This window comes from Sylvia atricapilla, chromosome 8, assembly GCF_009819655.1.
Source record: "Sylvia atricapilla isolate bSylAtr1 chromosome 8, bSylAtr1.pri, whole genome shotgun sequence".
NCBI lineage: Eukaryota > Metazoa > Chordata > Aves > Passeriformes > Sylviidae > Sylvia > Sylvia atricapilla.
The window spans coordinates 17,307,949-17,331,795 of NC_089147.1; the positions used below are offsets into that span (position 1 = coordinate 17,307,949).

Consider the following 23,847-nt stretch of genomic DNA (forward strand, 5'->3'; position numbering starts at 1 on the left):
TCGTTACCTGACATAACTAAAAGTAACAGAGGCACAGATGGAAGAAGAAAATCAGATTTTTAGAAGAAAAAAGTGAATTTTGACACCTGCTGCTTATACTCTGAACATATGTAGACCGCTGCAGCCACTAAAAAGATTGCATGTAAAGAATAAAATAGGACATATCTATATGTCTGCAATAACAGTGCACTTGCAAGTAGTGCTCTGTGTATTTTAACATGCATATTCAAATACTGCTACAAATGTAGAGCTTTGGCAGGTTACTGGGAGTGCAGGGAGGCTGATGAGATGAACTGCTGTCAGATGCCACTATATCTCAAATTGCAACAAATCTGAGGGGCCTCAGAATGACTTTTTAGGTGCTGGTTTTGTTCAGTGCTTGACTGGTTTGTCGAGCTGGGCTGTGTTTTGGCCTGTGGTAAACACTCTGACTGATGTCGCTGATCCTGGAGCAGTTTCAGCCGAGTGACCGCTGGCAGGCCTCTAGCACTGTGTTCTTCCAAACATTTATCTGTCTCTGTGGTACATGCTGTTTACTTTATTTGCATTCAAATGGGCTTTCTGTTAAACATTTTCTATATTTCTTTTTCTTTTCTTTCTCACTTCATCAGAATGCTGCAAGTCTGACTGCTTGTATAGGGAAAGGTGCCAAAGGAGCCAGTGCACAGCTTGGGTAACAGAGCTTCCCTCCAAGCTGGTAAGTCACAGAGCATCTCTAGGGATGTAGATCCAAAGGGATGGTTAGATGTCTGCCTAGAGCTCCATAAATTATCTGGAATCCAAAGTTATATTGGTAATAAACTGGTTCACCATTGTCATCTGACAAGGGGTCTTCTTCAGGGTAGTGATGCATACAGTGAACAAAATAATTACATCTGCAGGATTTTAGCTGTGTGATATATACACTAAAGATGCTGACAACTCCTGGTGTGAAAGGAATCCCACCAGTGATGAATAGCATGCAGGACACATGGATATGTGAGATTTAGGGCACATGATGCCTGCTTCTCAGTGTTCTTCAGTATTGTTCATCTAGATTATTTCGTGTGTTCCCATAACCCATTATATATTTATGTATAAAGTTATGCCTTTGAATTAGCGACAGAAGTACCTATTTGCCTTGCTTGGTTTAATGCATTCAGTATTACTGATATCCAATTATCTAATTTAATTTTAGATATTCTTTTAGCAATAAGGTATTTTTAAAAGGGTTTCCTCCAGCACTGAGGAGTATTTTCAGTGAAGTTCTTGTCTGCACACATCCTAAAACCTTCTCTGAATGAACACCTGAATTTGTGTACTTAGGGAAGGTGTTGTTTCCTAGGAGGTTGACCATTTGCTACTGATATTCAAGAGAAAACTTTAATTTTTAATCTAAGGATATTTGTATTTATTTCATTTGTTCTTCTGTCTCATTCACTGTTATTTTCCACAACCCTGGTGCTGCAGAACAATGATGTATGGTGGAGCTCAGTGTGTTGGCTGCCTGTGGGGGCAGCAGCACCAGGGAGGGCACACCAAGAGTCCTGTCTTAAAAGTCAGCACCTTCTTTGACTGCCGGCAATGTCCCAACATCAGAGAAGGAGTTGGTTAATTACAATGATTCAGAAAGAGCTGCAGTCATAAAGAGCATAAGAGTTATGTTGAAATTAAATTTTAATGACTAATTCCAGGAAAGAGCTTATTTTTTGACTGGTCACAATTCCTGGTACTGGTCTGGTTTTATCTTTTAACTAAATAGTGAAAAGATGTGTAAAGCAGCAAAGCTATGACAGCAAAAGGCAGGGGTTAAAGGTCACTGGTTAGCATAAAATGTTGAAGTATTTTTCTTGTCATTTTGATCTGATAACTCCTAACATTTGCAGTGATTTTATGATTCCATAGAAAGTTAAGAAATGTATTTAAGACCTGACACAGTAACAGAAAATTACGCATTTAAAGAAACAAACGGCATATTTGTGGCCTTCTTACAATAAGGATGAGGCAGAAAAGACAGCATTCCTCAGCAGACCCTTAGCACGACAGCAGAAAAAAGGAAACAGATACACAGAGTTCTTTTAGATTATTTCTCAAAACTAGGTGAATGCAGACTTCATCCTGATGAAAGTAAGTTTCTCCTGGAAATGGAATCCAAAGCATAGTAATACCCAAAATTTTTGTACAGAGTCCAGCTCCATGGGACTTCTCCCAGAGGATATGTGAAAAAGGAGCCAGGCTAAGCCAAGGTCTGCTTGTGACAGCGAACTTGGTGCTGTGTAAAATACCTTCACACTTGCAAAGCATGCCTGGTTATGAGCCAAGGAAATTCATTTCAGCTGTTAAATTTTTGCCAAGTCTTTGTGGCACTAAAACACTAACTGCATAATTTCTGCTGCTAACTGCATAATTTCTGCTTCTAACTGCATAATTTCTGCTTCTTTTGCTGGGATGGCAATGAATACAGGAAGTTTAGCAGAATTTGATTGAAATAACTGAGCATTAGATTTTTGAAAATAATCCTGAATTAGACATTGTATATCCGTAAGCATACCTACTGCCATGTGAGGGAAAGTCAGAAGTCCCTACTTGTTCAATTGTGGATTGCAATTAACATTTTATGCTACACAGAAATGTATACACCTAAAAGTGCACTCTTGCTTTGGGGACTAATCAGCAAGTTTCAGATATAGGCAACTATAGGGAAATTCAAGGGTGACTGAATTAGCCTGCTTAATCCTGTTAATGTCATCATGCAAAAAAGGAGAAAAACAATGTTTCTTTTACTTTTATGTGCTTCTCATTGGGATACAAGACATGGCCCTCAAAGAAACGCTGGACAAACAGGTGCTGGGTAACCTAAAGGCGCAAGAAAAAAACCCAGGAGAGGCAAAAAGCATGAGAATGACGTTCAAATATGCAAAAGGCTGCTCATAAAAGGGTGAGAACCATCCCTTTCATGTTGTAGTGAGTATGGCAGGGCTGAAAATATACCAAGAGTTAATTTTGATATTAAGACATAATTTTGAAGAGTAGAGGTTGTGAAATATGAGTATGGGGAGTTTTGAAGTCTCCATCTCTGAAAGTAGGACAAAAATGTTTACTTAGCCCTTCCTCAGGGCAAAGCACTGGCATAAATGACCTTCCTTCTCAGAAAGTACCAGGAGTTTTTGGAGCAGAAGGACTTTTGTTCTTCTATTTTAAGGTGACTGGAATTTCCAGCCCTTTCTTATCTAAATAGGAACTCTCTCTGGAGTCCATTGTTCAACAGGAAAAATTCTTGGGTTTCACCTTAGCTGGAATACTTAATTTCCTGTTTGATATTATAAACAGAGCTGCATTCTCAAAGAAGAAAGTCCCAGACACCTTATTAGGAAAAAAGAACAACACAAAAGAGAAATCCCAAAGGAGAGTGTAGTGGGACCACAAAACTTTACAGCGTAACAATGTCTTCACAGCATGCTTTTTATTCTTGCTAATTTCTGCAATCTAACCCAAAATATTTCCACAGAAAAAACGTAGGTACTTAATGTCTCAGTAGATGCCAGTGTCAACTAGTGAGTTCTCAGTGCTGAGCCCCTGAGCATTTGTCAGGTTTACAAATGATTCCTTGGCTGCCTTTCCTGTGACATGTGGCCCACCTGATAGTTAATGTGGCTAACCTGATAATTTAGGATACCCTGGAACAGAGAGAATCCATCTCAAACTTGCGCAGCAATGAATATTTCAGTACACCTAGCAGAATGGGCTCAGCGAGGGTGTTGAGGAAAGAGATGTCCTCAAATAGCCCAGACTTATGCTCTGAAAGGTGGAGGACTTGCCTGCAATTTTCTGCTCCAGAGATGAGGTTATTTCAGCCAAGTGCTGCTACAGCTCATGTCAGTGTTGACATCGCCAGCACCAATTAATGTGAGGTTAGAGAAGAAGGAAGAGCTTACATTTCTGTGTTTGGTAGTGTGTGAAGACAGCAAAAAGGTAGGCATCACTGCATTTTAAATAATGTTTTTAGTTCCAAGAGTGCTTGTGGTTTTAGATTTTAAAAACCTGCTTTGCTTTTCTGCTCTGTCATGGATGGCCCTGTAGACTTAGCTATACTAAAGTTTTTTTAAGTCTGCCTAGATTTAAGTGGTGAGTGTAAGCTGATGACTGATTAGATCCTCAGGTGCAATGCTGCCTAGAAAAGAAAAATTCTGCTTGCTTTCTAGTGATAATAGTTAGTCTCTGCAATCTTGAGAGCTAACTTGAAACCAAGTAGAGCAGGACTGCACTTGAAGTCCTATTTTGAACTACATACAGCTTCTAACACTTGCTTTGCTAAAGTTTTATGCAGCTGGTTGCTGTCCAAACATAATGTATTGATTTAATTTGAATTAGTTACATTTGGAAGAACCATTTCCTGCATTTAAGGGAAACAATCTATACGTGGCCATCTTTCTTTGAAATACATCCACAGCTGAGAGGAAAAAGTAGGAAAACAGTATTTCTTTTTGAGAAATGTTTTTGGATATTCTGTTGGTGGTTGGTTTATAGCTGGATTAGTTAGGAGATGTTGAAAACAGCAGTTCCTGGAAGATCTGTGCATTTTTATTGTGACTGTGTAGGAATGTCTTTGGATGAGGGAAGATGAAGCTGGTCTCTGAAAGACTGTTGACTTATGCAGAACAGATCTTTTGTCTTATGTCCAGTCCAGCTCATTAGTTTACTCATCTGTTCTCACTTAGAAATAAGAAGAGACCTTAAAAACTGCATTGACAGCAGGTTCATAGCCTTACAGTTGTAAAGGCAAGCAATGATAAGAGGACATATAACCCCATAAGTTTTCCCCACAGTGTATATTCCCTGGGTCACCTGATAAATGTAACTGAACCAAAGTCATTTGCCTCAGGGACCTTGCAGTGGGGTCACAGCTCAGGAATCCTTGGAAGCACTTGCTAATGTAGCTGCTCATCGGGCTTGTCCTGGGCTCCCCAAAGGCTGCCTGTGAGTACTTGTCCATGTAACCTATTATTATGATTTGGGTGGCATTGAGTAAGATTGCTCATTGCTTTCCTTATAGCAGCTTTATGGGCTGCTCTCTACTCTATGGGTTCCTTATAGCAGTGTGTCTGATGTCTCCTGGTACATGACTATATATTTTCAAGCAGTCATAGTTGTTCCAGTTTTTCTGATGGAAGCAACAGCCATAGATTGTGTAAGATTTTAAAAAAAAATCTTGGCAACAAACTCCATGAGGTGGTTATTCCCAACATTTGTGTAGCTAGAACAGAAGTCAAGACTGCATTTAATGTGTAGTTATTCAAAATGATAGGCTACCTTATGAGTCTGGAAAAGAAAGAAGACAAGACCATTTATAATAGCACGTTGCAGTAATCAAGGGTATTATTCATAGGCCAGTTCCTCCAGAAAGCCTCTAAACTATTACCACGCACTCCTTCTCCTCCCTCAGCTCCACCAGTTGTTTTTTCACTTGATTATGGTGATACAAAGCCTACGCTTCAGAAGGCCAAACTTCAGGACAGCTATCCTGTCTTCCCTAGGCTTTCACAGGCATTGCTAACACTTACATTTGATTGTATTTTGGCAGTTGTGTAAGTTAGAATCAAAGTGAACGCCTAAGTCTGAACTAATTTAATTTATTAGTGAATATTTATGAAGGCAATGCACATTCATGTTGGCACGGGTACTGCAGCACGTACTTCAGTCGCAGTGCCAATTGCAGATTTCAGGAGCTCAGTTTGCAGGCTGGATGTGCTGTTATGACACCGTTTTTCCATGTGGTATTAGATGTAGAAGCAGCGATGCCAAGTGATCCGCCGCGCTGCAGCGGAGTTTGGCGTCGCAGCGTGGGACTTCCTTGAGCCTAACCCCAGGGCTGCTGGAAGGGAGTCAGGCTGTGCTCGTCCTCACACCCGGAGCGGCACAAAAGTTGTCACACAGAGTTCTTATGACACTGTAGGTATCACTTTAAGTCTTGTGGAACATGATTTGAGGGATGCCAGGGAAAAACAGAGCTGGCGCTGGCTGAGCACCGTAATCGGCTGGTGTCTGCCAGAGAGAGGCTCCGTGCCCACTTCCAGCCCCTCTGCGGCTCGCCTGGTGTGCGAGCTCCTCTCCCTTGGGAGCAATCCATCCCAGAGATGGGGACAGCCGGAGGATGTCCCGCCTAACCCCTGGGCTGCTGAAGGGAGTCAGGCTGTGCTCATCCTCAGACCTGGGGAGTGTCACAAAAGCTGTCACATGGAGTTTTCACGACACTGTGGGTGTCACTTTAAGTCTTGTGGAACATGATTTGAGGGATCCCAGGGAAAACCAGAGCTGGCCCTGGCTGAGCACCAAGGAGCCGGGGAGGCAGCGCTGGCTGCCGGCGCTAAGGCAGCCCTGGGGACTGCAGGCGGGACACGAGTGGGACAGCGCGGGCACAGGCTGCCACCTGCCCGCGGGGACAGGCAAGGACAGCCGGCAGCGCTCCGCGACAGGCCGGGCAGCCCCTGCTGCCACCCCCGAAACTACCCCCACCGCCAGCGTGCGTGGTTAAACAAGCTTCGAGGGATTTAAGTCTGAAGAGACGTGACTGGGAAGTTTAAAAATACTGAATTATTTCGTGATCACTATTCATTCTTGGATAAATGAGGGGACATTGTCTGGTATGAAGTTAGTTGCCCCTCCACTCCGTTAAAGCACAGGAATAGATGTTGTCCTCATATCTCAGAGACAGACCTGGAACCGTAAGACCCTTTGAGACAGCTCAGATCATGGCCATCCTTCCCATGAGTTGCAGTGACAGCCGCGGTCCCCACCCAGCAGAGCCAGGTGCCAGGGCACAGTCAGCCCCTCCAGGGACAGACAGTGGCATGCCAGGGGCTTCATTGTGCTTCACAGGAATTTGAGAGTATCATAAAATGTTTCCTGCAGCTTCAGCTATCCCAGAGATAAGTCTGGAGAGGGATCTTCATGTAGTTTTTAGGAAGGACTAGGAAAAGGCCAAGAAACATAAATCTTCAGATATTGATAATGTATCAATCCCATCACTGACTGTAGGATAAATATGCAGGAAATGAAACTGGGTACTTCTGTTTCATCAGTTTCTTGTTCATATCTTACAGGCACACGTACAGGTAGATCTATCCTGTCCTACAGACAGCTAGTCATAGGCACCACTGTGGGAAGATCTGGGAGGCAGGGTCAGTGATCGCTGTGTTTTGCATGCCCCTGGGGTGTGGAATGCTCACTGCTGTCTCTCCAAGGTCTGTGCCTTTGGTTTCCTTCTGCCACTGCTTTTCGTCACTTATTCCTCTCCTGTATTTGTTCAGCACCTATTTTTCCAACATCCCTTTGGTCACAGACATTTTTTTGCTGATTTTCCACTAGGCTGAAAATGATAAATTGCACTTTATCACAGTTGCTGGTAAATCGGGGGAGCGAGAGACCATTGTGTAAAGTGGGAAAAGGCTCTCTAGCACTCTGAAAACTTTAAAAATCTTGCTTTCAGTTTGGAAGGGAATTTCAACTAAAACCACCGAAAAGCTCTTCAGAAAACACTGACTGTACATTGTTTTGTGATCGTTCCCACATCCCTCAGAATCCTCAACCACATTTCAGTGCTAGAGGCTAGATACACATGGTGGGTATTTTGCTCTTGCTAGCAGTGGGATAGCAGGAATGCAAGCTTCCCTTTGATGTCCAGAATCAAAGTATTGACAAACAGTAAGAGTGGCATGTGAGTTTTGAGGGTTTATATCCTCTCAAAACAGGAAAACTGCCTATTTCCAAGGCTTTTCCCAATATGCTTTTAGTCTTCTCACAGATCTGTTGGTATTGTTTTCCTTTTCTCTCCTTCATACAGGAAATAAGCCTGAGCTCTCTCACACTTTAATATGCTTGTCATACTATCTGTGCAGAAACATTTCAGACTCTTTAATTTCTCAGACACGTCTTTTCAAGAACTGGCAGCCTGCAGAATAGCTTTGAAAATAATGTATTTCGTATTGCAGCAGTCCTGTATATACTGGAGCTGTCTTTAACCATTCCTGTGTTCTTCTGGTACCACAATGTAATACTGATTTTGTTTCTGTCATCTTCAGGTGTTTGGTTTGCTTGCAGAGCAGCTGTAACTGCTCTACATTTTGCAGCATGGAGGAGCAGCTGGTGTGGGTGTGCACAGCAAAACAGCCCTTGGAATTTCTGATCAAACATCTCACACATGGTCACATTCAGTTTGTAGGGGACTTAAGTCATCCCTCTGGCCTTTTATGTCTATGTTCATGTTTTTCTATAGTAGTGACTTTAAAATAACAATTGTTTTGGGTGTACTATTTGCATAACAAATAGGATTGTTCTGCAAAGTTTTTGCTTTCTGAAGAGACAACTTTTCTTTTGTAATCTGCTTTTCAAAAGGTGACAAGTCTGGGCAAGTTTCTGTTTCAGTTTTCACTTGCTCTTCTGATGCTGTTTCCATGCTTCAGTTTCTTTTTTCTTATACAGCCCTAGTTTGAAAATTATGTCAGAAGCAGGAGGCAAATAAATCTGGATGTGCTACTTCAGGTCAGCAGAACTAAATCACTGTCAGTCCCCGGTGCAGGTACTCTAAGCTTCAGCTCTACTCTGCACTGCTGACTGCAATGTAGACACATACAGACTCATTTGGAAAACTAACTGTTATAGTATAATCAATCCTCCTATTTGATGCACAGTGTTCCAGTTAAGAAAAAAATATGATGTATGCTAATCACCAGTTAATGGCAGTCTGAGTTGAGCCTTGCAGACATCTCCTAAAGAAAATGTGACTCATTGCTCAGGGACTTTTTTTTAAACCATCCTTTTTATACTGAGGTTGGGGAATTCCAGTGTGATGAAAGAAAAAAAATCACTATTTCACTGTTAGAAATTAATGAGGTTTGTTTGGTCCATTTTGAGATCAGTGTAGTTCAGATTGGTTATAGACCCTGCTCCACTGAAACCCTGAGAGGTGGACTACCTTCATTTCTGCTAGTCAGATGCTTCACTCGGGGAGACAAAGCCAGAAGCCAAGGGAAGAAAATGCTGAATTCAACACAACTTTAAGCTACATTATCATGCCTTCCTAGATGGTGCATGATATAGGGAGCTGCCTATCCACCAAGGCTTGTGAGAGCATGGAGCTTTCCTTTCTTCCTGTCCTGGCTATGCTTCTACACCACTGCATCCTATAAAGATGGCACAGCTGACACCACAGCTGCGCTGCTTGTCTGAAAGGCAGGTATTTTTTTCTTTTATATATGTGGACCCTGGCCAAAACAGGACAAGGAGCAACACATTGTCACAGTGTGTCAGAGCTGTACACAGACAGCACAGACACAAGCCACTTAGACAGCGCAAAGTGTTAATCAGTCCATGGGTGCACAATCTGGCCCATGTTTATTAAACCATCTGACTGCAGCACCCTGGAGGTTTTCCTTTGAAAAGCAGCACAGCGTGGGGATTTTGGAAATACAGCACTGGATCTGTCACTCAGAAGATGCAGCTAGTTTAGAGGCTCCAAAGTGGGGTGGAAGGTTTTTCTGGATGCTTAGCATGGATGGTGCTTAAGAGCTGTACAACATAAACTGGGCCCGGGCAACACATGCTCTGTGTCATCGAGACCTTTAACAGGCCAAGTCCATGAAACATGTAATGGGTTCAAAGCTACATCTTGTTTCTTCTTTCAGGCTCCTCCCTGATGCCATACACAGATTTTTAGCTATTACCAAAGGCCATGTACTGCCTTCCCAGGTACCCCACTTCCAGCAATATGGCATTTTGGAGGAACTCCACATGGCTGTAGGCACCCACCATTGGCAGGGGTTGATTGCCAGCCTTTGGCACCCTGTGGCCAGTCCTACCTTGCCCCTTCCAGGTCCTGTGGTCCAGTGGCAGCCTTGGGACCTTACCCCACACACCCACACACTGGTGGGCAGGTGAGAGCAAGCCCAGGTAGGTCTCTTCCTGTTTTGGCTGAGTCCTGATACTGGCTGGAGATTTTCTCTAAGGAACTGATGACAGAGCCGAAGAAAATCATCTTTCTTACTGTATAACCTGGAAAAATCAAACTTTTCCAGCAAAGTGTCCCCCTCTGTTGAAAGACTTTGTGAGATTTGCACAAATAGGTGTGTGAGAGGGAAAGGCCTCACAGCAAAGCTGCCAGCACTATACTGGTCCTTTGAATTTAGGAGCTGAGTCCTCTGCACTTTGTGATGAAAGAAAGGTAAGGTGTTTTTTCATGAGAATGATCTTTATTCTGATTCGCTAACCTGAGTAAAAGCAAACCTAAACACGACATATCTATACCACATGATAAGAAAGACAGAAGTCATGTATTTTGCAGATTTTTTTAATGAAAAAGATGCTTTCATTGTATCAGTTTCTGCATTAGAAAACCTTCATACACTCTGAAAGTTGTCTTCCAGAAATGATGGTTCTGTTGTGCTGTTAACGCTTCAGCTCCTATTTCTTTGAAGGGTTCTAACCTGAGTAAAAGCTTACAAACATTGCTGAGAACAACAGAGATAATAATTTTTACCTAAAACTGGGAGCTTTTTGCATAGAATACATGCACACATATACAGAACTCCATATACACACAGTGCTTTTATGGAAGATGGAAACTGTATTTCCAGCACAGCAACACCTATATGTCAAATTAATCAGGTGTACGACAGGAAACTTTTTTTTTCAAGTGATGAAAGGTTTTTTCAATTTTTTTCAAGTTTCATGGTACATTTTTGAGACTCATAACACCAGAGTTTTCCCTTCAAAAAAAGGAACATCCTGAATTTTTAATGTAAGAAAAATCCTACATTGATTAAATAATGCAGGACCATGCATTTAAACCGTACCTTTTCTTCAAATAATGATTACCTTTTTTCCTCTTGTAATGAATCCTGTAGCGGGAGTCTTATATTGCACCTTTTAGTAAACAAGTCATAAAACTTCTTCCAGTCCTTAACAACCAAAAAAGGCTTAAACTTTTTTTAAAGCAAAAGTATTGCTACAGAATTTGCAATTATTCCTTTTGCATATAATAACTTACTTGAGTTCAATCAGAGCTGCCTGTGAAAAAGTGATTTAAAGCTCTGTTATTTATATTAGAAAAATATTCAGAAATAATTTTCAAATTACTTTGTGCTAGGTCTCTTCCAAACTAACAGTATAGGCTTTACTTAGCTCAGCACTATCACTGCAAGAATTTCTACCCTCTTGAGTGCAGGTTTTGCTTTGCTCAGTGTCAGGCTTATTAGACTGTTCCCCTTCCTGAGAGCTGGAAATAGCTGCCTTCAGTTTCTTCTCAATTTTATCAGCTACAGCACACATTTTTAACTCTCTCAGGCTGCTTATTAGGGTTCCATACGCGCCCTTCATCCCGTGGCTTTGATACCAGACTCGAAACAGCCTAATCTTCTGTTCAGATGTATCACCAGGACAATCCTGAATGCTTTGGTCTATGGCAGGTTCTGATATATGGTGGTGACGAACAAATTTCTTGACATCTGGGAGTGTCATCTCTGCCACAATACCAGGAATGTGGCTGCTCAGGTCAGCATCTAGGAGTGTGAAAGGAAATTAATGCACCTGGCACTTTTATCTTACTGGGTTTCCTCATCTTCAGTCAGATTTGTTACTTTTCCTATCCAAACCAGATTAACTTTCAGGTATTTATGACTCAGTATGGTTTATGTGTGATTTTTTACAATACATGGCAGGTCTGTTTTTACTTGTTCTTACCAAATGCTATGTATTTCAAAGATTTAGACTTGCATCCATATTGCTTTCTACCACCTAAAACAGGGTATTAGTTCCCTCTGTAACTATTCTGTCCTTCTCTATCATTGAAGTGTGGTCACCTCTCACGTACCCATTTTTTTTTTTCTCAAAATAGCACTGGGAGAGATCCTGAAACAGGACAGGTCTTCTGTTGTGATAGTCGTGGAGCTTATAATTTTTCCTATTCTGTAGCACTCCTGTGGATTTGCCCCTGAACATAATGTGGGTTTGTGAATCTTCAATCCCACTGTGGGACTGCACCCTTATCATAATTATCCACAGTTACAGAAACACAGTTTGCTGTTTCCTAGTGTCTGTACCACATGCAGAACTGAAATTTACTTGTAGAAAATGAGTAATTGCTCCCTGTACAACAGAAATTCCTGCTGAGGCAAGACTTCCATGATGCCACCAAGTGCCTTGATGAGCATTATATGAACTGGTACCTCTTTAGTAAGTGTTCACTTTTGTGCTGGAATGACAGGTCTGGACAGTGGCCAAGTCTACAAAAAATACTCTTTTTTTTTTTTTTTAGTTTAGGATTTATGTATCTGTATCTATGTTTTTTCTTATCTATCTGTATCTATGAGTTTTAAGAAATTACTTGTCTCTTACCCGGGTCTATGAGAGGTTCATCTTCCTAAAAGAAAAAAAGCAAGAGAGAAATAAGGATGAACAAGAGTATATATAGGAGAAGAAATACATTTCATGATACTTCTTTAATTTTGTTTTAGTTTTCTCCATGATTCCTATTTTATGAGAGAGAGAGTGAGACCAGAGAGACCTCTTTTGACTTGGGTAAGTTTGGGGAATCACCCCACAACTGCTATTGTCTAAAATTACGCATGGGAACAGGAATATCCTGATTTGGTGGAGGCCTGATGCTTTATGAAGTTTTGATTGTGGTCATGTGACTTAGAAAGCATTCCAACAATCCTGAAGAAGTAAATACAGGGTTTCTCTCACTTCTCCCAAAAGAGTCCTTGTGGTGAAATTTACCTCATTCATGTCATAGAAGAGAGGCACACAAATGTTTGGGAAGACCCAGTGCAATTTAAATGGAAAAAGGTTCTTTGCATAAAGCTGAAATTTTTATGATCAAAGCAACAATACTTACACAATGCTTTGGTTTGTAAACTTTGTTACTTAGGTGCTCATTGAGTGTAAGACACCTCCGTTTTTTCTTCCCTGAAACAAAAAAAACGGATTTTTTAAATCCAGGGCAGGATATCTCTCCTTCGGACTCCAAAAATTTTAAATTGTATTTGAATAAGCATCTGAATATTTAGAGTATAATAGGAGTAATCAGGGAACTACTTACGCCAGTATAATGTTCCAGCTATTGCTAGTAGTGCTACCAAAACTGCCAAACCAATGGCCCATGAAAGCATTGATGATTCTGTTGGAACATTGGAAAATTTACACAAAAGTTAACTCAAAAAATGCAATACAGCAGCACACCAAATTTTAAACAAGACTGTGTCAGATTTTAAAAGCCCTCCTGTTGTTTCCTAATAACAAAAGCCAAATACGTTAAAGAACTGCCTATCATGAGTTGCCCCTAAAAAGGAGCACAGTCATCAGGAGAAAATCACACTCTGCAGGTCAGTACAGGGCCCAGTAGGACTAATGCCTTGAGCTGTCAGGAATCATTGTGACCAGTGTGTAGAACAGGACAATTGCAATTGCCTCCCAAAATATAGCCTGTGATGGACCTTGCTACATTCTAAAATGGTACCTTTTGTTCCACATACAGTGTCTGAAGCTGAAGTACATTGTTTTTCAATTACACCACTTTCACATCTGCAGAAAATATGAATACAAAATTATTAGGGGATTTTTTCTCTCTTAAGCTGTTAAGAAAGCAAAACCAAATCTTCTAAGAAGCTGCTTTCATATTCCAAACCCCTGATCTTAGGGTTTGGAATTTAATAGGTATGAAAATGGCATGGAACTTTGTGGCAGTGGGAAAACATATGAAATTATTTTTCAGTGTAACAGTAGATCACACAAAGACAACAGGAAAGCACAGATACTTCATTACACTTTTGAAAAAGCATACCCAGACTCAGTGGATCTATACATTTTTCTGCATGCCTTTGGAAAGCCTTCATGGCTGCAAACTGAGTTGACCAAACTCGGTCAGCTCAGGTGCAAATGAAATTTAGTATGCTTTCCCTGAGGTTATAGATTACCTTAGCCTCTGTCTTGAAACCAGGTGGAAAAAAATGTGATTACATATTAACAATTTCATATGTAGTGATGAAGGCATAAACTTACGTGGTACACGGAAAGCAACTGTCACATCCTGCAGAACTGCAAAAATAGTTCTTTGCACAGGCACATTGTGTGTCCTCTTCTGGGGTACAGTTCTTTACAACTTCCAAACCTAAAAATAGATCTCTTAAAGTGTATTATTTTGAAAAAGCAGGCTTCTGCCCACGAAGTCTTGTCCTCAGACTTGCTGCTAGCTCCACCTCTGCTGGCACTAGCAAGGCTTAACTTTATAATACACACAAAGGGCTTTTCTAAGGAGCTGGGCTGACACACAGCTGGGAATATGGAGCTGTTAGAGGGACCTCTGCTGGAGGAGAGCTCAGAAAACTCCTCACACAATTCAGTTCCGGCCAGAAGAGGACTCATTCAGCACAGCCAAATCCCAACTTCTTTTTGCCATTCAGAAGTTTAAAGCCAGAAGGAAACTCAGAAGATCACACAGCCAATCTCCTCACTTGATAATGGAGATGGGTTCTTTGCACTCCCTGACAGACAAAAAGTTTCACCTTTTCTTGAAGACCTCCAATGATGAGGAATTCCATTCTGTCTTTTTTGGCTAACATATCCATGTCATGTATTCTTCTTATGAATCAAAGCAAATTATTAATTTTCTCCTATCCTCAGTTTATACAATGATACTATCCCCATCTATGAAAAAAATACTTCTGCACTAAAAATTACTGGATCTACCTACTATGAAAGCTATTTTCATAGGCATATAAAAATAGAACAAATATTTGAGTTACTACATTCAGTGTCCTGCTGTAATTTGAAACTGCTTTATGTTTCAGAATTTGATAAAGCTCTACTGTGAAACCAGTGCTGAAGTAACTGATGGAAATAGTGAACATGAACAATTTTAAGAATGGCTCATATGGAACTTCAGTGGTAATTTTCCTCTTGCCTATTGTCAATCTACTGACTTCTCTTCAACTACATTTTTGTCCATGGAACATTGTGACTAGCCATCTCATTACCCTTTTCCTCTCTTCAGTTTAAATAACTGTGATACTAATATATATAATATTGTTCTGCTCTTGCCAATTTCATTACCCATGCAAAAAATGCTTATTATAGTAGCAAATGAGAGGAAAGTTTTCTATCCATATTGAGGTTGTAAAGGAAGAAGAGAGCACTAGAGATTGATATTCCAAGAGGTGATCTGAGTACAACCATATTGGAGTTGAGAACTGTTTCTCCATTCATTACACTTGATTTTGGGTATGAGGAATGAAGAACTATCATTCCCTAAATCCAAGTAGAGCAGATCCACAGGACACCTGGTGGAACTGGTAGGTGATAAGTTTAATGGATTAAGAAAAAAAAAAAAAAAAAAAAAAAAAGTGTGTGGTGGGTATTTATACAACAAGTAGTGAATTTCTGCTGTCACCCAGCAGGTTCATAAACAAAGGGCTCATAAACAGATATGGAAATTACTAGGTAGGTAAAGATCTTCTAATGTCCTTTCCCTCAGCTGTGGATGCTGATAGACTGCAGGGAACAGACCACAGAAAGCAGACAGGTTTCTTTGTGTTATCTCTAAACAGCCCCTCTTGCCTTCACTGCTGAATGCAGGATAGTGGGGTATGTGGGCCACTGGTCTGCCCCTGGAGGGACTGCCTTATGGTCCTACACATGCATTCCACATGGCATCCTGAGTGTTTCAAAAGACAGCAATCAAATTTAAATAATATTATCATCTATGTGAAAGACTACAAAAGAAACCACCATTACTTTTTACACCCCTCTTTTAAATAGAGTTTAAAGAATAGGGAGAACTTGCCTTCCTTGGCTCTAACCAGTTTGTACAGTGTCTGCTTGGCAAAGACCTTGGCTAAGCAAAGGCAGATATAAGTAGAAATAATGGACCAACTATTTTTCTTTCTACTTTGTGCTTGATGAAAGGGAACTGGAGGATAAACTTACTACTTTCTTACAAATTCATTCATATTCTACCACTAAAAGTTTTGAATCTACATGCTAACCACAATTAAGGTACTGTGGAGATTTTTCAGTGAAATCCTGTGCAGCAGAAGAGTCATTGCTATTTCTACAGACATACCAAATTTGCTGTCACATGATTTGCATCTCCAACACTTGTCCAACTCATTGGGGTGATTCATGAATTCCTTTCCTTTCTCACATGGAACACAGTGTTTGATAATATCTGTTGGGCAGCTGACATTTTTAACAAAACCTGTAGAGACAGAAAAGCAACAATTTAGAGAGAAGCCACCAGCCACCAGACTAACATCAGATTTTCATTTTTAATCCCTAATACATTTTGATTCCAAATATGGAATGAATATTCTTTGTGCATGTGTAGATGCACTTCAGGAATATAGTATACATAACATTTGATTATCCCTACTCTTCCTCCAATTTAATACTGAAGGAGAATACACCAAACAAAACTGTACATCAAAATCTGGAAAACCAACGAATGTATGGAATCTTGTAGGCAAAAGCATGTGTTTTCACTTTTTCAACCTCTTTCAAGTATGTGTATGTTAATTCTTGGCTCTTCTGTAACAAGCATGTTATGAAAGAACTACTCTCTGTAGTGAAAAGTTATTGGTGCACTGAGCTCAAGAAATATCTTTGAAGAGGTTTATGTCCTGTTACAAAAAAAGATACAGCTGGAATGAAGCACTGCATCCAGGAAACCACCTCATGCCACTTCAGTATCCCAGCACAAAGCAATTGTGCATGCTGTGGTGTCCCCTATTAATGACTTCTCAATACAGTCTTAAAATCACACTCACCACTTTTACATTTCTTGCAACACTGAGTTTCTGACTTGTATTCATCCTCATTGCAGTTAACTTCCCTCCTGGAAATGATCCTCCTATTGTACGTTTTTACAGCTTCAGTATAATTTCTGCACTGTGTTTCAACAATTAAGACAGCCACCTAGGAGAGAACAGAGAATTAGACAAAAAAAAACTGTTTAGGACTGTAGGTGTGTTTTAGAATTAGCAGAGTAACACTAATAGTGTTACTCTATAACTAAACACAATGATATTCACTCCCTTACTAAAACTGTTCATTACTTTAGATTTAATGGACAATGAGAGCCCATACTAAAGCCATGAACTCTACCACTACAGACATTCTCCTTTCAAATTAATTTACAAGAGATCAATTTCTTTGATTTTTTTTGCACTGTCAAGTTAAATTTCATAGTGCTTGGGGTTTCTTGTTTGTTTGTTTTTATTTCTGTCATTAGGCAGTAAAGCTTTACTAGTGTCTTTACTGCCCTGTCTCTTTTCAGGATAATAATAAAGCACTGAGGGCCAGAGGCCAAACCATGGGGTTTTTATTATTTTGCAAGAAGGAAGAAGAATGATAACGATAGATCTGGTACAGCTTGCCTTCTTCTCAGCAACATTTTCTGGAGAATGCTGTATTTATTCTGCATGCACCAAATATCAGATATCTATATAATGGAGTTATGGATGCTGACCATAATTTCAGTTAGATGCAGAAAACCCTTTATGTTAAATTACTGAAAAATCATTTTGGATATTAAACTGAGCTCTCAAGCGAAGGAAGTGTTATCTGTTGCAAACCAGCTGCTGTAACCAATAATACCATTGCTTTCCACAGGTAGCCACTTCTTTTGATCCTCTAGTCTATTCATAAGGGAGAAGCTGGAAAGAATTTTATTTCCTTAGCATCTGTTTAAAATGCATGTAATATTAGTAACTGGACTGAAATTAAGAAGGCCTTTCTTTGCACCTGGAGGTGAAGCTCCATCAGCTGAAAGAGCATAATCAGCCTTGGAGAAACTCTGGGTATGGATGCATAGTCCATCACATCCTCTGTTTGGTGCTCTCTCTTCCTTTGCTGCCAAAGCTTTCAGGGTGCTCTCCTCTAAATCCCAATGTAATGATGTTAAAAAATTAAAGTCTCCACAGCAGCTTTCAAATGGACATGCCAAATTAGTGTGATTTGTTTTCCTTTTGCCTAGGACAACTGTCTCACTAAACATTGGATTAGAAAGTCCGGATTTAAAATCATTACTAAAATATAGTCAGGGATGTACGACCAGTCTGGTTTGTTTTTTCCTAAAGCAGTATGAAGAAAGTGTCCAGAGAGTCATGCCAAAAATAGGACATATCAAAGAAGGAAATGGATTTCTAAATTACCAATGCCAGTAAAACTTTGCTGATTTTACCAAATGCCTGCAAACATAGAGTGTGCACAGACGTGTTCCCTCACACGAACAAAGCTCTCTGCCTCTATTTTATGCTTTTATAAAAATAATCTATGCTGTGTGAGGGGGTACAGAAACACAACATTTTTAGATAGATGCCCTCTGCTCCTGCTCACGGAGATGAACTTCCTGGTACACTTACAAGAAGTGGGGGTCACTTCTCAGAATCTGACACTTAAGCAGCACCAAATACCTACATTGGTTCTGCTTGCAGGGATGTCTTACAACGTCTTCCTGTAGAAGGAATAATGATAAAACAATGAACACTTTTTTTAAAGCAACACCCTAATTTTTTCAAACCATTTTTCCTCCTGGATTTGCACCTTCTTAAAAGCAATCCATTTGCTATTTACAAATTTTGGTGTGTCTTATAGGAAAAAAAGAAAACAGAAAAGAGTCAATAGTCATTTAGCTTCCTGTGTACACCTTAGTTGCTTTTTCTGTTGCCACAGAGCAGTAAACACTAATATCAGAAAGGAAGCAGTTTAGGGGCTTTTATACAGGCAGGGATGATAGGTGCTTTTTTATGACGAGTACATTCAAGCAGTGGTGGTATGTTTTCAGCCTAGAATGACTCACAGAGGCTCTCGTTTAACTTTCTCAACCTAAAAAAAGTAGTTTTCATATCTAAACTGAAGATTAGGTTGCACTAAGCAGTCAATGGGAATAAGATCAATCAGTTCGGGACATCTATCCTTAGCAGAATCAATAAAAATTATCATAGGAGCTCAAGTTTTCTGGTTTCTCTGCAATTGCATTGCCCAGACAATGAAAAGTATTCTACCTGCTCCCTCTCCTTCATTCCAACAGAGTCTTCCAAAATGCTTTCACCAACAGGTATTTGCTAAGGACACTTTTATGAAACCTTTTTTCATCTGCATTTCCAGGGCACGGTGACAAGAACTTCAATTTCTTTGAATGCTTGTGTCATTTTGGGATTCTCAGGTCTCCAGTTCTTCCTCTAAGTATTCTTCATACATGTCAATTTATTTCAGCTGAAATGCTTCTGGAGGACACATCTTATAGGTAGGTAATCTCAGCTTTGGAAGTGTGTGAACATGTAATTTGCATACATGGCTTTTTAAAACTTTACAGTGTTAACTCTGAGGAAAAAAATGTCTCTGTTTTCTCCTGTTATCTTTATAATACATTTTATTTTTAGTAAGCCAATTCTCCCATTTCTGATCTATAAATGATGAATGAGAAGACTGATGGCCACAGAACACAGCCTTTTTTTTCCACTCCACACTTGTTACATGGACCAAGGTGCATGAGCTCATCAGGGGCTTTCTAAGTGTTAAAAAAGGAGGAGGGGGGATTTTTCTTGCTTTTTTTTGCCTTGTGAAAGTTGGGTTGCTAGAACTACCTTCATTTTAATATGCTTTTCTCTGTAATTAATCTCCCTTGTATTAACTCTGTCAGCATGGCCTTTTCAAAGAATAATTTCATTCAAAAAGTAATCTTAAAAGGATTCTCTACTCCAATTCTTTCACTATAACAAGAAATTTCTGCTTCCAAAAATTCCATTACCATTTTTCCTCCAACTCTTTTTTTTCTCCCACCCACTGGGGCTGAATCTCATAGTTAGCACCAAAAATAATCTCTAAACATAGTATTTCACATTCTAAAATCTTTTATAAAAAGAACAAAAAGAATCCAGTTCCATTTTTTAAAAGCCAACAATGGACTTGGTATTCCCTCACAACTAGAAGCATCCTGAGCTTCTCAAACTCCAAGGGAAATGTGCGTGTTTAGTGCCTGTGAGAGCAAAAAGCCTCAGACTGTCCAGCACCTTAAAACACTCACTGTCCAAATTCAATCCACTAGACTTTCAAATCTTAGCTGACTCACATGCAAATTGCAACAACATATTGGGGCTGGGAGTTGTATGATTGGTTATTTTGCTGGGTTTTGGTTTTTAGAAGTACTGTGCTACTGAGCACCTAGTAAACAGTATTTGGAGAGTTTGGAGTGCTATTAACAGGTCTCACCCTCACTTTGTTGAGATTAAGATAGAAATCTTGGACAGATAGAAATCTAGCAACTCTCCCCCTTTTCCTTCTGTAACACAAAATGGTTTTCTTATGACTTTCTCTTTGTTCAGTGGGTTACTGCAAAGATAAAGGTGGTTACTGTGGGAACATGCACAGACATGTTTCCAGAACTGGGGCCCTTATACTTTCCACTTGAGTCTTGCATCATCCCATCATTTTATGGCTGTTTATGGCTGTTTATATACATGTAAATGTGTGTATTAGTTTTCCATGATATGAGGAAGAAAGACCAATGCTGTAATTTAGGAGCCCTGTTTTCAATGGTATGTCTTCTGAACTTTCAGAAAACTGCCTGCTCTGTACTTATATCACAATTACAAAATATTTACATAACAGTTCACTCTCTGGCCTATTCCTTTAGAGTGCTGTCTTGAGGTGATTCTATGATGGTATTTATTCCCTAATTGCCTGCTGTATGCCCAGGAATGGTTTAAGATGAACCAGGATGTGGGGCTGGAGCCTGGGAACTCCCTGGCACAGGCTCAGTTCAAACTCTGGCGTGCTTTGGGCTGCAAATGGGATTGTTAATTCACTGCCTTTCTTCGATCTGTATTCTTGCTTAGCTTTTGCTTAGCCAAGAAGCTTTTCTTTATCTTTCCCCGCCTTTTTGCCTGGACTCCAGCAGAGACCCTTCAGTTGCTTCTTTTTAGGTTTTTTTTGGGTTATTCCACTTAAACTGTTTTGGCTTACAGTCCAAGAAGCCTACAGCGATGGTGGGAAAGACTCGGGCCAGCAAAAGAAAGGACAATGAAACCCACCAGTTTTGCCTGCTGTGAGGAGCACACCAACACCAGAAACTCAGCAGGTTCCTATCTACTTTTTACCTGAGCTGCTGTGTGGATTTTTTTCTTCCCTTCCCTGAGACAAAGGGAGCAGCCACCATCCTTGCCTCCTCGCTGTGCAGCTGGGTGGGGGGTGTGCAGTATAAAGTTCAATTTCTTTTCCTTTCCCGTGTCTTGTGGGTATCTTGCTTTGTTAATAAACAGGGGGCTTTTTTTTCCACTTTCACCCCTAGTATTATTTTCTCTCATTGGCAAAAAGGGATTATTGGAGCCCTTCTCTTAAGAGGAAAGGTTCATCCCAGAGTGTTTTCTCCTAAAATTTGTCTGCAAACTGAGACAAGTGTATCTCTCAGTGGAACATAGTTTTGTAGCTTTTTCTACATGGAGAACTCAGATGTTTTCTAACTTCATAGACCATTGCTATTTTTGCATGACTATGCCTAAATCTTCTTTTACTTGAGTGCAGAATGGAGTCCTTTGAAAAATTGAGGTCTCATTTGACAAACTGTTTTCATGTTCTGGTTTAACCAAGTAATATGCCAAACTCTGACTAGGTTTACTATTTTTTAAGTAGTGAAACAAGATGTAAATTAAAACAAATAATTTTTTAAAAACAGAAATTATGTACGAATGCTAGAGTCTTTCTAAGGTATACTGAAATTTGAAAACAATTGGAAAATAAGAACATAAATTATACAGTCTCTAAAGCAGTGTTATAAAAGAAAGTATTTTTAATCTTAATATATATATTCTGAAAAGTTCCAACATACTGAGCTACACTGACACTTCTGTCACTAGTTGGCTGCTCCTGTACAGGAACAGGTAATACACACTTCCGTCAGCAGATGAAAACGCATCTTTGTATTTAATTACACTTGGATGATTTGTGCAGGGGCATGGATAGAGCTCTCTGGAATACTTCAAATAATTTACTACTTGTTATGCAGTTAATCAGATCACAATTTGAGTGGTTTATACATTAAGACGTGATTTTAACCTGACAAACCACAGAACAAACTGTGTTTGTTAGCAATAAAACCACACTGTGACGAGACTTCGAAGGTCAGCTCCAGTGAGCTGTCTCTGAAACGGGAGGATTGGGGCTGGGGAAGCGATGTGTACTGCAGCCACACCGCTAGGCAGGGGCTCACTGCCACCACCTGCCTCATGTCCCCTCCCCAGCCCTGGGCTCGGGGAGCGGGGCTGCCTCGGACAGCTGTACGGAGCGCAGGCCGAGCCAGGGCATCCACACACCCCAGATCTCCCTGGGTGTCCCGCCCTGGAGCTTCCTGCAGCCCTTTGGCGTAATGCACCTGTACCGGCGGAGATCCCTGTGCTGGCCGCTGACACTTCCTTACTTTTCCTGCTGACGGCAGGGGTTCAGCATGGATCTTTATGAAGGTAACTTTACTGTGAGAAAGAGACGAGACGGAAGCTCTCAGAAGCTGCAGGGACATGATTCAGGCAAGAAGGAAAAGGCCCTGCCCTATTGCTTCCAGTAAATGCTGTTCATCGACTCCAGGCAGTGACTGACTGATCCTCTAGCCTCTCGTGGGTCACTGTCATAGTGGTTCAAACTCCTCCCCCACAGGTATTTGCTTTTCTGCTGCTTTCCCAGCTCGCTGCCAGGGATCCGCTGAGGTGCAGTGCAGGTCGGCTCCCACCCGGCCCGGTTCTAGCCCGGGCAGGTCCCGCAGCTCCCCAGAGCGGGGACTCTCCACCTGCCTGCCCCGCGCCTCCGGCCGCTGTGGGAGGCTGCGGACCTGCGGAGCACACCTACAGCTCACGATCCGACAGCGACACGCATCCATCCCCCTTTTCTTCCGTCCTCTTTTAAACAACACGCGCCACTTAGCACCCTTTAGAAGTGCCTGAACTTGAAGCTGAGGTTTTTCCACTTAGAACACCGCCTGACGAACCGACTGAAATGCCGGTAACAAGTTTGTCGCGGCCGGTGGCGAGCGGCAGCCGGGCAGCGCTCCTCGCCCGGCGGCGCCTCATGCCCGTCCCCGCCCGGCCCCGCAGTCCCGCTGGGGCTGCCCCGCCGCCCGCTGCCCCGCTCGGGCGGACACTTACGAGGAGCAGGGCAAGGAGCCCCCAGGCCACGCCGCCGCTGTCCCGCACCTTCGCCATGCCGCCGCTGCCCCGGGCTGCCCCACACCTTCCGGCGGGACGACCGCAGCTGCCCTCGCCCTGCCCGGCCGGCTCCTCCCATGTTGGCAAACAGCGCGGCCCGCCCCGGCCCGCCCCCGGCACAGCGGGGCTCGGCAGGGCCCGGGCCGGGGCCGGTGGGGGTGGCTGTGTGCCGGGCCGTGCTGCGGCTGCCCCGCGGTGACCCGGGCCCGGACAGGGGCTCCGGCCGCCGGGCGAGCCGCAGACACCGGCGGGACAGCCCCGTGCTCAGCGGTGACAGGGAGCGAGGGCACGGGGATTCCGCTCGGGTGTGCCGGGCGTCGCGGGGACCGCGGTGCTTGGTCGGGGACACCACTAGGCAGCTCGTGGATGCCAGGCACGGCCCCGAGGTCACCAAGCCAACAGCCTTAGTGCTGGGAACGAGGCGTGAGGCATTCGATTCCTGTGCTTCGGGTGCTGGGCGGAGCAATTGGCTCCCCACTGAGGGCAGAAACTCTGCTTTGGTACTGCAGAGGATAGACTTGGGTCAGGCACTCAGAGCATGCTAAACTCACTACAGCAAGAAGTACTGCTCTTTGCTGTGTTATTGAAAGGGTTGCTCAAGCCCGTGACTTCTGTTTTCTATTTATTT

The 23,847-nt window shown here is 41.8% G+C and overlaps 1 protein-coding gene across 1 annotated transcript; it reads right to left on the reverse strand.

Annotated features, from left to right (window-relative positions):
* Positions 1-9,941: 9,941 nt before the first annotated feature.
* Positions 9,942-23,292, reverse strand: FAS (Fas cell surface death receptor). Its single transcript, XM_066323875.1, has 9 exons — positions 23,160-23,292; positions 16,794-16,941; positions 16,091-16,225; positions 14,032-14,140; positions 13,490-13,554; positions 13,073-13,150; positions 12,869-12,939; positions 12,367-12,391; positions 9,942-11,531 (listed from the first exon to the last, which is right to left on the reverse strand). The coding sequence occupies exons 1-9, from the start codon at positions 23,214-23,216 to the stop codon at positions 11,116-11,118; spliced, it is 1,104 nt and encodes a 367-aa protein (XP_066179972.1). The 5' UTR covers positions 23,217-23,292; the 3' UTR covers positions 9,942-11,115.
* Positions 23,293-23,847: the final 555 nt, after the last annotated feature.